Raw genomic sequence first — 16,019 nt, 5'->3', positions numbered from 1 at the left:
TTCCCCTCACAGTCTGGTCACCCAGAGTGGAGAGTAGGACGGGGAGGAACAGGACCTCAAGGTGCTACAGAGCGGGAAAAAGAGTGGAGGAGACTTGAAGGGAGGGAGGAGAAGAGTAGGAAAGAAAATGAAGAGAGCAGAGTGATCGATTTAAATCTGTCACCAGTGACTCACGTCACAAGTGTGGGACAGCACATCTTTTCATCAACTTCATATATCACACGCTGAGCCCCCACATCAGCTACATCACAATTGTCGTTGAGACACACAACATGAGGATGGAGAACAGCGATGCAGCCGTGTGTTTATCGCTACACGAACCACAGCAACACATGAATCTTGTTTCAGCTGCACCTCCTGCCAGTCTCTATGTACTCAGCAGAGACACATCAGTGAGCAACACCAACACGTGTTGATTTACAGGCCGCTGCTCAAAATATCACTAAGCAATGATTCCCGCCTCAAGGTCGTATGCGTGCTGCGGTCACATATAACATCCAGGATGACAGAAGGGGACAAATTGATTAAAAAAAGGCTCCACCACCGAAAAACAAACTCAACACTCACGCATTCAGCAAGTCAACATCTCTGTTGATGGGGGCAGTTTATTCTTTTATTCCACTCATAATGCGCCTCTGTAACCTGATGGCTCATGTCTCTACCTTGCACCCCAATAGAATAAATAACTGAAAAACAGGGCCAAATTCAGACCGGATACAAGGGCTCTGCACATTCAAAATCTAGTTTCCGATTTCCTATCATGTTTTTTAAAATACATATGCCAATCTTAATACATTTAAGACGTTTCACAGGTTCAACCATATTACGATTTTTTTAATCCCTTAATTTTGATCTTCTTTTCCTCGATCCCATTTGTATTTTTTATTCAAAGAACAACAACCTATCGCCCCTCAATATTTCTCTTATTAATAAATCATAATTAATATCTTGAAAGAATGTTTTCATCATTTTTTGATGAATTTGATTTGATCATATTAATTCATGTTTCCTGACTCGGGCTGCAGCTATCAATTATTCTAAAAGTCGACCAGTCCCCAACTATTTTCACAATTGGTCAACTTATATGAAGTGTATGGTGTGATGAACACACAACTCGTCTGATAGTAGTGTCGTACTGTAAATGGTGACCACTTGTGGTGCGTACACGTATATAAGTGCTGCATTAAACTTTACATTTTTACTAGCTCAAAATATGGTTTATATAGTTTATTCTCCCGAGGCTCCCGGAGCCTGAGCAGTTGGCAACTAATGGATTAACCAACTACTCATTGCAGGCCAAGAACTTTCCTCTATGCTTTGCTTAAGTGTTTATCTTTTCAAACAAATGACTTTCAGGTGTTAATATGTCCACATCACATGTAATAATCTGTAACACAAGGCAGCAAACACCAAATTTCTTTCTCAAAACTCATCAACTGCTCTCGACTAATCTGTGCTCAGTCATCTGTCCGATCAACCCCACATGGCGCTAGGAGTTTAGTTCGGTGAAAACATTTTTGGAATAGAGCTAGTAGTCACACATTCAGATCTCATGATGTTTTATGATGTTTGTGTATATATATATATATATATATATATATATATATATATATATATATATATATATACACAAACATCATATATATATATATATATATATATATATATATATATATATATATATATATATATATAGTATTCTATTATATTTTTTTCATATTTATGTCTTATTTTTTACAATTTAAAACATTTACTAAGAATGTAGGTCCTGCCATTTTGCATATATAACACATATCACTGAGTCACATGCTATTTTGGGAAACACTCTAGATTAGGGAACACAACTGCTGATAAACTACTTACTTTATTAAGGTTAATGCTTGGTAGTGGTGGTATTGTTTAGAGTGAACTTTCAGGGACTATTCCAGGGTAAAATCTAGTACGTCTTAACACTAGTCAATACCTAATAATGGTAATAATAATGTGGCCAATATGCAGTGAATACACATATGAATAAGTAGATTATTTAATCTGAAGCCGCTGCTCGGTTAGTGTCAATGCAGACTAAAAGGACAAAGGATAAAACCGTGTCGTGTTCTCGTCCGTGTGACTCATCGGGAAGCTTTAGATACGATAAAATTGATTCACAGAGGAATGAACAAACAAGCGTGTCAGAGATGCCAATGAAGCATCATAACTCACCATCTTCCCGACATTCTTCTGGAGGTTTTGCTTTCTTAGCGAGTCGAGGGTCCAACCACGATGTCGTTTTCGTGTTGTGACTGATAAAACAAAGAGAGCAGACACTTGATAAAAATGCAGGGGTGGAACTAATGGTAAAATATGTGAAAAGGCCTCCACTAGCTCTAACTTACTAAATCTTCATTTATTCTGCAGAGATCCATTTCAGCTGCAGCTCGCTGAGATTTATTTAAGGTTTCCTTGTTCTTCGGCAAATATATAGTCTACAACTAGATGTTAAATTTTATTAGGGTCCGCACTGGATTCCAGACATCTTAAGTAGTGACTCGGTAAATATGTCAGCTTTGCTATATAGGTGCATTTAAGACTTCCAGAGAAATAAATGGAAATGTCAGGAAACGTCCCGCTGCACAATGTTAATGCTAAAAATATATTTGGGTCAGCTCCAAGGCTTAATGGTGTCTTGCTTGGCTCGTGAATGATCACTCAGCCAGGTTCCCGAAAATAAAACTTGATTTAGATTCCCCTGCAATTCTATATGTATTTTAGAAAAAGGGCCTTGGATCGATTAGTATGTGACCTGCTGTGTTCCTTACTCAATAAAGTAGACCTCGCCCTTCTCTGTGTACGCCATCTCCCAGTTGTCGGGCAGTGGACCCAACTCCTCTTCGTCTACATCTGGAACTTTGGCAGGGGATTTAGAGGGGGATTTTGAAGCTTCCTCTCCCTCGGTGGGTGCCTCTGCTGAAGCTGTGGCCTGACAGGAGGCTTCAACAGCGACCTCCCCAGAGGCATCAGTGCTCTTATCCTCATGTTCACTAGATTCTGTGGAGCAGAAACACACACACAGTTGTTACTATTTCATTTTTTTTTCTCTATACAACGACAGTCTGATTCTCATTGGCCACAAACGGCAAACACAGAGACACGCAGACCTGGATGAACAGTACACGCCATGCATGATGAGTCAGAGTCACAGCGGAGCTATGAACCCCCGGGAGAGAGACGCAGAGTTGGGGTCTGTGGACAATGAGCATGAGGAGGATTCAACACGGAGATGTCAGAAGCAAAGAAACCAGGACACACAGCGACTTCAGGGGTCAGAGTCTGAGTCAGAAACACAAGAAAAGAATTTTCAGCGTGACGAGGGAGAACTGGTGGTGAAGTCAGAGGACGAGGAGGTGTCAAAAGAAATAATACTGATCTGTCATGGCAAGTTTCTTCAGAAGGTTTTGGGATATAAAACAGTGGTTTATCTTTCATTTGGAATCAAAATAGTTTTTCTTTTCTAGAAAAAAAGAAACAGACAATGGCATGAGCCAAAAACCAGTACTGGAGGGCCGAACGCTTCCAACATAGAGATAAGTTCATCACAGCTGAGACTAAATTGTTCATTGCCACCTGAGGCCAGGCACTATCCATCTGCCATCCTCACATTCTAAAAAGCTCCTTCTTGGACTCTGCGAAATCAGAGTTTTCCTTCAGCATCATTTTTTTCTACCTCAGGGGTTTTCACTGAATTTCATTTATCCTCCAAGTCCGTCTTTTTTTTTCCAAGAACATGATCTGGGGAGTATTTGGCACTGTTCTACCATCACGATGTGGCTGGCTACTGACCCTTTCAAGTTCAACAGTGATGCTTCCTAAGGTCTTGGTCAATGTGTGTATCTGCGTTTTTGAGTCCCACCTCCATCTCCATCTGGCAACCTACCGTGACAAGAACAGCTTTTTCCCCTCGGCCGTCAGACTGATGAATTGTGAACATCCCTAGTTATTTGTGGTTTATTTATTTATTGCTTACTTCTATTATTATTGTGTATTTTCATATACTTATTTAGTTGATTTTCAGGTATTTATTTATTTAAATCATTATTTTTTATGTAATTTAATTTTTTTATTTATTGTTCACAAGTTGGTGGGATCCTCACTGACATTGGCAATAAAGCTGATTCTGATCTTATTTTTACAAACACATGCTTGTCTAAACTATTAGTGACTAAAGACTTAACTTTTTCATTAACAAAAAGATTCTTTCAACATTAAACAAATGCACAAAAACTATAAACTATAAAAACTATATCTGACTGAAGTGCTATCATCGCAGGTGATAAATCAAGTTGAAAGTCAAGGGACACCACAGAATTGTCTGCAGAGGTCAGAAGACAGAGGAGGAAGAGAGGGAGCCATGGTGGAGGGGTGGTTTGATGTATAAATAGAAACAAGGACAAAGGCCAGTGGCAGGAGCGCAGAGACAGAAGGACAGACTGAGGAATACAGGGACAGAACGACACGAGCTGAAGCCAAAATAAAACTCAGAACAGTGATGAAAGTCGGGACATAAACGTGTCCTTGAGGGTTCTGTGACTGCAGGTTATCCTTGCCCGCAGTCGGTGAAGGCGGTGAGTCTATCAAAATGTCTGGTCTGGGTACAGTTACGGTCAGACTTCAAGCTGGTTATATAAACTGCAGGTATGGAACTGAAATCGAAAGGTAAAATAAAATGTACTGTAGCAATACATATGGCGTCTGGCTTGTTTTGCTCATTAAAACAGGGAGATGAGAAGGGAGAACCCCAGGGACGCAGCGCCGCATCCAACCAGATTAATTTCCTCAACAAAATATGATGTTGTAAATTCTCTTTGTGGCCCTTGTGAAGACAACAGCATTGTCAGTGGTAAACAGGGTTCTCGATCGTACGCTACCTGGTGTGATGGCCACCCCGTTGCCATTGACAACCGGGCTCTCCTCTTCCTCCTCCTCAGGCGGCTCCAGACTGGCACGCTGCTCCATGTTGCTTACGGACTGGTTCCTCTTCCTCTTGCCCTGGGCGCTGGGCCGGGCTCCAGGTAGCAGAGCCTCACTCACATTCAGAGGAGGAGCGGCTGGGGAAGGCTCGGCTGGAGGTTTGGGTGTGCCGTAGAAGTTGTCTGAGGTCAGAGAGCACATTAATATTAGAGGTAGGACAATGTATGAATGTGGTTTAAATTCAAGCCTAAAAAGTGCAAGACAAGAGGACTGAACATTTTTATAATAAGATGCTATTTATAATTACTTATAAAAAAAATAACATCACAATGTAAAAATGACACAACAAAACAGGCATTTCTCCAGAAAATCTTCTGTGACTTTGCATCGAATCACTGCACCAAATTCAAGCACTACCAAGAGGCTAACAAATGAAAGCTAACTGAAGCAAACCGCAGGCAAAACCAATGCTCATGGAGTTTGTTTGGACGAGGAGCCGTTTAATCGGTTTAATCTGTTCATTGAAAAGGGAATAAAAGTTATTTATGTCATATTAAGCACTTTGCCTTTTGTATTGCTTATTTGTCATTTATTTTGCTTTAAAAAAAGGAATGTTTTCTTTGTAATGTTGTTCAGTGTTATTTTTATTTAATAGGTTCGTGTAATTCATAAAAAACAGTGACTTTAGTGCCTGATTTAAAAAACAAAAAAATAATCATCACCCCCCCCAAAAAAAGACGACCGTCACATTTGTGCTCTCAACTAACAATTTGTGAAGTTTAGCTCCTAAGAGATGAAAAGGGCAGGAGCAGAGTGTTGATATTGATTCACAATGTTGTGAGGGAATGAGGAAATAAACATTGATTTCTATCATATGTACACACAAAGGGATATAAAAGAGCTATTTTGTAGGTTGTTCCATTGATTTTTCGAAGACTGTATTGACGACACTGTATTGATTGATGATCATCGACGAGACAATGATTGTTCTGAAGATCACACGGGACCACACAGCTGGCCTTGAGCATTGCGTGTCTTAGTTGGAATGTTGAAAATGACAACTGAATAGCTTGTATCTGAAAAGGATGTAGCAATAAAGCACCTTTTTTAATCAAATTCTTTTATTGAAGCAATCTATCCTTAAACCATCTCTGTCATGCGCATGTCCATTATGTCTTGCTATAAAAGTGCACCTTCATGTGAAAAATGTCTGTAAAGAACACATGACAAGAAAGAAATGTATTGTCCTAAATTTGGAAATGAGTACCTGGTGTTTTAGAGGAGGCGGCACTAAACTTCAAGCAAAGCAATAAACAGCGCCTTGGTTTTTATTTCAATTAGTCGGTGAGTGCTGCCCTTGTCTTCTAAAAATAGAACCTGAAATGATACCCATAAAAGGACAAGACACCAACTAGCATCACCACATCTGCATCTATTGTGAACAAGCCGCATTGGCGGAGGTGAGACACGAAAATAGCAGTGACCCTCCTTCAACACTACACACCCACTGCTGCTGAGGAAGTTGAAAGGAAAAATACATGAAGGTCCTTTGGGTAATTTACTTGTATAACAGTACTATCAGCACACTATTATTCTGTAATACACATCTAAATATAATGTGACACTGTTTAGAAGGCTGGAATTTGCATATCAGCTTCCAGACTAATCTTAGTCAAAAGTGTGTGAAATAATGCCAAGACTCTCTGGGTTTTTTTTTAAATCTAAGATGAATATTGCAAATTAATAAGACGTGGTGTTTTACCTCGCCTCAAACAGTAATTAGGGTAGACAAAGAGGCATCACAAAAGATGAATTGGGCAATGGTTCCAAACCTACTGCTGAGCTGGGAGGCTCAAAAATCACAAAAAGGAGGATCAGCACTCAAGTGTCGACAGATATCCGTTTACTTTCATGCCAGCGGGAGGCGGACTGATATTAGGACTGGCTTTATCGTCGCCAGAATTTCACCAGTAAGCACACTTACCCTGCTGCCCATTATAAGACAAAGAGAATTCATGATAAATGTGTACACACGCAGTCAACAACAAAGAATAAACCTGCAAAGCTGGCTATCTTCAAAAGCTCAAAAACAACACGGAGAGAAATATTTTCAAACACACTGCGTCAGCTTGGTCACTGGATCCTTCACTGCTTTGAAGTGTCTTGCTCAAGATCAAACTAATCCCATAACACATATGGGTAGTGTTTGTGAGTATACACCGGCTCTCTAAGTATCTTGGAGGATATGACACAACAGATTGCAGTCTCTCCAAGTCCTTTAAGAAGAAGACGTGACTCACAATTTAGAAAGGAAAAAACGATGACACCCAAATAAAGGTGCACTGTCTTTTTGGGCTCGTGCAAAACAGTTCAAAACCCACAAAAAAAATTAGCCTGTTATGAGGAGCCGATCCCAGTCCCATCGTGCGAGAGGCAGGGAAGCAGTTCCACGGAGACATGGTGCAGACAGACGACCACTCACAGACAAGTTAAAGTCATTAATTGTGGAAGAAGACCACAGCAGAGACCTTTCTAATTGTGAGGCTGGACTACTATACGGTGTACGTTTCCACATCATCAACACAAAGACGCCTACCTCAGACTTAATTAGCTCACATTGGTGTTCATTAATTATGCCCACAAATAGACAGCTTTGACTCCTACTAGCAGTTTTATTATATCACAAGTACCTGCTGATCATAGCTCCTTAGTTGAAGTACTATATCTATGAGGCTTGTAGATCTCAAGTAGTTTTGGAGTCTGGTGCTTCTTCAATTCAGGCTGGAGTGAATAAAAATATACAACTAGATGAATACTTATATTCTGAATCCAATGGAAGTTTAAGGTAACAAATCCTGTATGAAATAAATTACAGCCTTGATTTATCAGGCAGGTCCAATTCAGTTTTTTGAATATGAGTAAGTCATGAGCGTTACACTTAGGCTATAATATCAGGCTTTATAGGCTGTCAGTTCAACTGCACATTAAGATGAGATCGCTGCAATATAAAGACTGGACTTAACTTTGAAGAGTTTGTCTAATGATGATGAGTTGTTGTTGGCAATTGATCACACGTTCATTGGATTAAGGCAGAGATCACAGGAAACAGTGCGCCAAAGTAAATGAGCTTGCTATGGGAGACCATTAGGTGCAACGCCATAATGGGCCAAAAATGCATTTTAGTTAAAGCACAGCTAAATCATCGATCATGTCAGTGGGTGGCTGTAGGAAGCTCAATGATGAGCCTCACAAAATGAATTGGAGATGGTGGCATTTGGCAATGAAATGCGTACAACAGCAATGAAGAATCATTTGGAAAGAGAAAATAGATCTCAACTGGCCAATGAACAGAGCACGACAAAGAGTCCAGTATGAGCACAAATAGCAAGCTTTAGTCATCATACTGCATATATTCCCCAAAGCAATGTTTAGGAGAGTATATAGCATTGCTGGTGAAAATAATTCCAGAGACAATACACATGACATCACTGCGAATGGACTTCCAAACACAAAAAAGGACACCAGGTCCCAACATTCCTAAGATTCAAGTAACATAAATAAACAGGAAATAACTAAGTGCTTGACCAATGATATAAGTTGATTGATTTATTAATAATAAATTATAATAATTATTCATTCTCTCATGCTCTGTTTTAAGCAAAGTGAAAAAGTTTTCCCTTACTTACGATGCTTAGCATGCTCATCGAGTCAAGACCTTAATGTGCATTTTCTCATAATTCAGTTAAATCCAATTCATATGATCACATTTATTCATGATATAGACCTGACCTAACAACAATGTATGAATGTGGAGCGTGTGAGCGCGACAGACCATCACACCCTCCCCCTGTTCCTACACAAATCAGAAAGAAACATTTTGTCTTTATTTTGGTTGACTAAATAAATAAGACCAAAAATAGAGACATTGCAGACGCTGTCTCACTAATGGTGTATTCAGTCTGTATACCCAAATCTGTGTCACACTTCGGATAAAATAACTCAAATTATGAAGAAGAACTTGAATATTTATCCACAGGATATTAAGTAATATCTTTCACTTGTCTGGCGTGGGTGTGCACACAAAAATGCACGGAAGACATAGATTTCTTTACAAGTTGACAAAACTGTTTTCCGGTATGTTGTTACTTATACAACGACAGCACTGGCACTAGATGATAAAAACAAACATTATGAGGTCTTTTGATATCCGCGAAAGTCTTTCTTTTCAGATGAGACGCTGCAACTGTACTGGATAAAAACCAACAAGTCTGATTGAGAGGCTCAGTAACTACTGATGCTAAAAATATTTCTAGATACTCTCCACGGCCTTGTTTGTTGTGGCAGCTTCTTTTTCTCTCCGTCTAGTTGTTTTATGTGCAGCAGAGGTGTTATATCCAAGTAAAGATGCTTTGCGAGACTCTTTCCAGCAACACAAACACATAGTAAACACACAGTAAAGACATCAGTACTAAGGGTAACAAGATGTCTCTTTTAGGGTGACAGCTGGTCCCCTTATTTTAGCACTTCATCAGGCTTGATCAGGAGACCATGGCCCAGATCTTGGCAAAAGGTAGTCAAATTTTAGGAACGTTAACTGCAACTGGAACTGGTCCCAGCACTTACCTTCATAAGTTCCACTCTCTAGTAAGGCTCCACTTTGCTCCAATTCCATAAACCGCTCCACACTCACAAAGTTGTAGTCGACCCCTGGCACCTCCCCTTCCTTTGGCTGCCTGGTCGTACCTGAAGAAAGCCAGAGACGGAGAGGTCACAAGAGCCAAACGGGACACTCGAGATGAAAAGGCAGGAAGAGCCAGCAAGAGGCAAAGAAGTGTACGAAAGGAAGTGGAAGTGGAATAGAAGAGGCTGAGCAAGGAGTCATCACATGTGATTGCCAAATCCATTCACGCAGTTGTGTATTTCTGTGACAGTGGCAGACGGATGAAGAGGAAAGAAGGAAGCAGAAACTGACTGACACTGTAAACAGCTTCAACATGGAAGTCCACAGTCATTTCCAGCTATCAGCACTCATAGGATTATCAGATTGTGGAAAAAAAAGGAATCATAGAGGAAGTAAATTACCATTCAGCAATTAAAACCTTCAGACTCGAACACCCTGGAGATCTCTATTGGTGCAACGGCTGGACTGTGTGAAGGCAGTGACAGGAGTTTTGATTTTAATGAGGTTCTGTATTTGTTCCTCTGCCAAGAGGACTTTTCAGCTGAGGCCCAGCCATGTCCGCCGCTGCAGATTCCTGCTTTCCATTGATCCTGCCTGAAACCAATTATTGGCCCAGCAACGAGGAGGAGATTCAATTTCAGAGATTTTCCCAGACTTCGGGCACATACATTCGAGGGCCAGGACAGATTGATCTGCCCATTCGAGGCCAGAAGTACAACTGGCATCTCTACATTTCTGAATTGTCAGCTGGTTGTGCCGTTTGTGTGGGCAGGTATGGAAAGTAGAAAGAAAATAGCATGGAACTTTAATGCTCTTCATTATTGACTACGAACTATGTTCATACATGAGGGAGAGAGGGGACTTTAAATAAAGATGAAATTTAATTAGCTGCCATAACAATCACAAATCAGATTAACAGCACAACAGCCACAAAGCAGAAAGAAAAGAAGAGATTAAACTCTTAAACCCAGAAACAAAACAGGAACAAATAAAGCTTTGATTTGAAGGGGGGATATTTCCTCAATTATTTAGGGCTAATTTTATCATAAAGCAAACCATAAGAGTCGCTCTTTCCCTTTGCCATCTTCCATAAAATCCCTTAATCTGCATTACAATTGTATTTTGTTGACCAGGCACAGGAATACAACTCTCCACCTAGTGTTCTTGGATATTGTGCTGTCAGTGACACAAGGAAGGGAAGGCTGGAGCTAATCTACTGATGGGTTGGTGCACAACAGGTCTGCGGCGGCAAAGACTGGACAGATGGATGGGTGGGTGCCCAATATGTTCAAATGTTTTCGCAAGATGCAGCTGTTGCTCTTCGGAGGAAAAGTAACAGCTCCAACGGGCAATATTTTTGCTTCATATGAGCCACCTACTTCTGAGCCAGGTCATGAATATTCGGCTTGGGAGACAAAGTTTTCCTGGCAGGATTGGTGAGTGATAAAGATGACCGGAAGGTGGTTGGAGTTGCATGTGGAAAGGCAGGCATGTCTCACTGATACACTGGTTGTAAATAAATTTTGCAGGCGTGCTCCTCTGAGTGCGTACCGTTTGTTCTCTGTCATCCTCTGCCATAGTTCATGAACCGAGGAGGACTGACAGTGACATATAAGATAGTATATTTAGAAGGTGAGGGCCGGGGCAATGCTCAGAGAGGGGCCGTGACTGCATCATTGAGCCCAGTGTTCTGGCCATTGAATCGAGAAAGTAAAATCTCGCATCGACATTTGGTGTTTTCTGTCGGGCTGAAGATCGTTGTCCTACCCTGGAGTACGATTTAAACGGACCAAGTGCAGACAAGCTGATGTTTGAGGAACAAACATGAGAGAGAAACAAATGTGAGCTCTGCATTATAGTCTCCCCTCACTGCTATAAAGGTTTGCTGTTCCATCACAAGCGCTGTGTTTTGCATCAGAGACTCTCACAGGGAAATAAAAATATCAAAGCACAAAGTGTAAACCATTAATCATCTAACCCTCTCCCCCTTCCTTTATTATGATTATCATTCCATCGGAGGTTTATTTTTAGCGTGGATTTTCTGCGCTGCCTCCCTGTGACTCCCTTTCCAATTATACAAACATATCTCATGTGTATATAAACACACGTTAACACATCTGGGGATGAAGAGAGCAGTGAGCCAATCATCCACTGCAACTCTATAATTTAGCAAAGGCCTTTCTCTGTCCTCTTATCGTCTGACACAAGCAGAGTAACTTCTGCATATCAGCTATTTCAGCTTCAGTTCAAAATGGATTTTCCTTGTTTTTGCGTAATAACTCCTACCTTCACTCCTCACCAGCTGAGGATGTCTGTGCCAGTTAAAGTGCCAGCCCCAGAGTTTCTCTATGCTGTGGTAATAAATCTCAGTTGTACTCGGTGTCACCTTCGAGAGGTTGGCAGCTTGCAATGCAAAGACGTTTTTGGGCGTGCAGCCAGTTTTATCCTTTATTAGTAAAAGCACGACATCCAATCAATAGTAAACAACGTTGGGGCTCAAGGCTCCCGGGAATCATCATCCCTGCAACCTGTCTCTGCCGTCTGTGTCGCAAAAAAACATCAGCACCTAAGATGTTTCTGCTTTGCTCATGCCAAGAAGAGTATTTTATATGTAGCGTGCAAGTCGGTAATACAGTCTTCACGGGGGGTTCCAACAAGGCAAGTAAGGAGGCGCAGTCAAGGTCTGACTGCTGGTCAAGACTGATAAATATGGGAAGTGAACGGCCCAAGTGTGCTTTACTGAGAGAGCCAATTCAAACAGTAAATGAATGGCCACAGTATTTTGATATCAGACCGGGCATTTGTGTGAGAATGCATGTGATAATTATTACCCCCGTGGCGGAGCGATCCCAACCCGCGCCACCGCCCACCCACGCGTTCTCATGTCGCTCAAAGGAGCATTCAATTGGCTCCACCGACCTGCAGCATCAGACAGGTAAAAACAGCGTTCGAACAATCTACTCAGCCATTTCTGATACGCATCATTATGATCAGTTTCAATTGTTTGGTTGCTTTAAAAAGCACAATAACTGGCCTTGACGTTCTGACCACTATACCCTGGCCAAGTCATGTGACAGTCATACGAAAGTTAAATATTTTAGTGATGAAGCAAAATATGAGACGATAATGTCTTTGGGTTCTCTGGCCTGAGCATCGCCCCCTGCAAAATGTGTGCACGTGGCTATGGGAGAGGAAATGTAGACAGTTTCAGAAGTAACATTGGTTTTCTGTGATATGTAGTCGCGACTGTGGGTTGTCAGGGTGTGTTCTTAGCAGGGTGTGTGTGTGTGTGTTGCATAATTGAGCCCTGTATGTTGCCGCGTTGAGTCGATTGATGTGTTGATGTTAAACGTTGTCGCTCCGCTGTGCCGTGCAGGGTGAAGGGCACTGGAGCGATAAAAGACAACCACTCGTGTTGATTCCTTTTTCTTTCAGCTTGAAGATTACCATTATATTTCAACATTTACTGTGAAAATGGGAGGGATGAAACTGGAGGACTGCATATAGTGAAAAGCTGTTTTGTGGGTGGATTGACAGTAACTGTATCTTCACTGATCTTGTCACCTGCTCAGATTCACATTAATTCTGAGAAGTTTGTGAAAGTTTGTTTACCTACGGTGATGGAGTCCTGCAGGTTCGGTAACAAGGCTTCTACTACGGGTTTCAAAAAACGTGTTAGACCCACGCAGTTGACACATTATGCTACTTTCACAGAGAAGAAAATATCAAAACAAAGCTCCTCAATTTGGCTGCCCACCTTACACCGCTTCATGTGATCATGACAAGGAATGTGGGATTCTCACCATTGAAATTGAAAATCATAACTTTTTATGAGCAGAAGCAAAAGAAAATGGCTCCCTCTACACATTTTGTGACCACAGTCAAATGAAAATTGATTTACTTTAGTGATGTTCTTCTGCGTCTTATAAAGTCAACAGTTCATTTTCTTGGCTAGTACCAAATGGAACAGGGCCATGAGCAGAGAGGTGAGACGCAATTCAAGTGGGTGACAAAAACTCGCACATGGAGCTACTCAACACCTCTAAAATCCCATCTCTGACCTACCCTTCATTCTCAACATTTTGTGTTATGCTTTTCACTAAGAAACAAACCAACACCAGCAAAAACATAATTGCTTCTTAGGTGGATTAAGTAAATCAGAAGTAGGTGATGAATAGAATAAAATATTTCTATAAAACAGATTTTCATATTTGACTCGTCATACACTTCTTTATGTTACTGAACTGTCAGAGGCGAGCATCTCAAGGAAAATCATGCAGGTAAAGTTAGATTCCAACCATATTCCTGAGAGGCAGCACTAACGTTTAACCACCTTGCTGCCATATTCTACCATATATGAGCAAAATGTTTGTCATCCTCGCCCCTCCTTCTTAATCCCTGAGGCTATACGAGGACTCACAATAAGGATTAGGTGAAGGATGGTTAAAGAAATGGAACAAACTGCAGCGAAAGGCAGAGTGAATGGATTTTATTGGAGGCTTCACTCATTTAGAAAATATGCCTTGCTAAATGTATTGACTTGCTGCAGACAAAGCGGAACTACAATAAGCTTACGTGAGAGCGCGAGACAGCCGGTGTGCTTAATGGCCGCTTGAATGTGTAAACGTAAGGAGGAAAGTTTTGTTATCAGCTCATTGCCAAGCCACATTAGGCACTTGCTATTTCTAGCTCACATCCAAGATGTCTCTGAGACGAAGGCCATCAGTATTCCAGAAGGCTCAGTCCACTCTGGTGTAGGCAGCAGAATAATTTCATTCTGATCTTGGAGATCAATACTGGCGTTCAGAGGAAGTCGGCTGGCCGTGACTTGCCTGCAATGTGGCACAATGTGTATGATGTAATGTTCCTTTCAGGCTATGTATTTCTTGTGAGGTGACAGTTAACTGGGGAAGACAAAATGAGCTGTTGCCAACTCTAGATGACAAATGTAACTGAACCTGAGAAAACATATCGATATTGCCTAAGGACACCATAAATATGTGAAACAATTTCTTCATGAGTTAGATGTGTTCTGAAACAAAACCCAACACAAAAAATGAGCAAAGTGAGATGTCTTTCTTTGTTTCCTACTGAGAGTTTGTTCGAAGTCTACAGTTGAAATGTCATCGTGATTCTGATCTTGTTTTAACACAATTCTTAGTAGGATTTGTATAAGCTGTGATCCTAACCAGTACAGTATAATAGTCTCTTAAGTAAGTATTGCCTTATTTAGACCTTGAAAAGATTGTGGTCAGTGTAAAGAGTCACCATAAGTTTCATTCTTTAGTCTCGCAAAGATTTAATTCCTGTAGAAGAAGGTGGATAGCTTACTCTAAAGAAGCACTGGATTTAAAAATACCTGGTGTTGAGTAATAACACATTGTAGGTAAATGACTAAGCTTCAGTTTAGTTTGGATTCAGCATCAGTGGTATACACATTTAAGACCACATCATCTTAGAATTGGTAGGAGTCCTGGTCATAATCGACTCAAGTGGGTATGTGTGAGAGCTTCTGGTCCACACGCTTCCACCTGTGGTGCTGAGGATTTGCGGTGTCGTGCTGAGTTGTGATCCGCTCGATGATGGGATTACTGCTGGCACAGTGGGCACATCACCAGCTTTTAGAGTTACAAGCACACATGTTGCCAAACACAGACTGCACTCACACCTGTGTACCCGGCAGTGATGGATTCAGATACGGAGAGTGTTAAGTAGCCTCTGAGCTGCTGGAGGAACAGTGACATCAGTGGTTGAGGAGAGAGGAGAGACTTACATGAGAAGGTGACGGTTAGGCAAGTAGAGATTGAGGTATTATCACCTGGAAATGCTTGTGGAAGTATTCTTGGTGTTTGTGGAAAATATTTTTATATAGCATAAAAATATCTCATGTAGCACTCAAGAAAAATTCTATACTGAAACATGCTGCTATGACATGACTGCGGGTGAATTTATAAACAGACATTAAACTTCAATAAACACACATTTTATTTGACCCATGACTGTGTTCAGTGAGTGATAGAGTTTGACGGATCATATGAGTAGTTGCTTGCTATTTTTAAGGGGCAGCCAGTAGGCTTGTTAGAACATACTGAGGTAAATATATGATGATGATATAGGGATGTGAAGTGACAAAGGCTCACACATAAGTCACCAGCATTGCCTCCCGTTAGAGAGTAACAATAAACAAAAGAATGATTTGACACAAACTGTGTAGATGTTGGCTTCACTGAAGAAAAAGACAACATGAATTAATGCACTTAACTTGGCCGCAGCCTCTGCCTCCCTTTATTATGGCAACAGCCATCTGATTAGTTTTCCAATTGACAGAGTATTTTCATTTTCTAATTGGTTTTGACAACTGAAAGTGCTGCAGCGACGTCATGCACATGGA

General features: G+C 41.0%; 1 protein-coding gene across 8 annotated transcripts in view; it reads right to left on the bottom strand.

Annotated features, from left to right (window-relative positions):
- Positions 1-16,019, bottom strand: part of magi2b (membrane associated guanylate kinase, WW and PDZ domain containing 2b) — a 79,984-nt gene that overhangs the window by 28,652 nt on the left and 35,313 nt on the right. For all 8 annotated transcript variants that reach the window (XR_008416518.1, XM_053885081.1, XM_053885084.1 and 5 more), the window contains 4 exons: positions 9,571-9,690; positions 4,905-5,129; positions 2,799-3,027; positions 2,203-2,282 (listed from right to left, as the gene is read on the bottom strand). Coding sequence is in view for 7 of the 8 variants with exons in the window: in XM_053885081.1 (XP_053741056.1) it covers positions 2,203-2,282; positions 2,799-3,027; positions 4,905-5,129; positions 9,571-9,690 (654 nt within the window). In the remaining variant the exon portion in view is untranslated. The remainder of the gene's footprint in view (positions 1-2,202; positions 2,283-2,798; positions 3,028-4,904; positions 5,130-9,570; positions 9,691-16,019) is intronic.

This window comes from Synchiropus splendidus, chromosome 14 (genome assembly GCF_027744825.2).
Source record: "Synchiropus splendidus isolate RoL2022-P1 chromosome 14, RoL_Sspl_1.0, whole genome shotgun sequence".
Lineage (NCBI taxonomy): Eukaryota > Metazoa > Chordata > Actinopteri > Syngnathiformes > Callionymidae > Synchiropus > Synchiropus splendidus.
The sequence above is the reverse complement of the archived record's forward strand: the minus strand, read 5'-3'. Positions and strand labels throughout refer to the sequence as shown.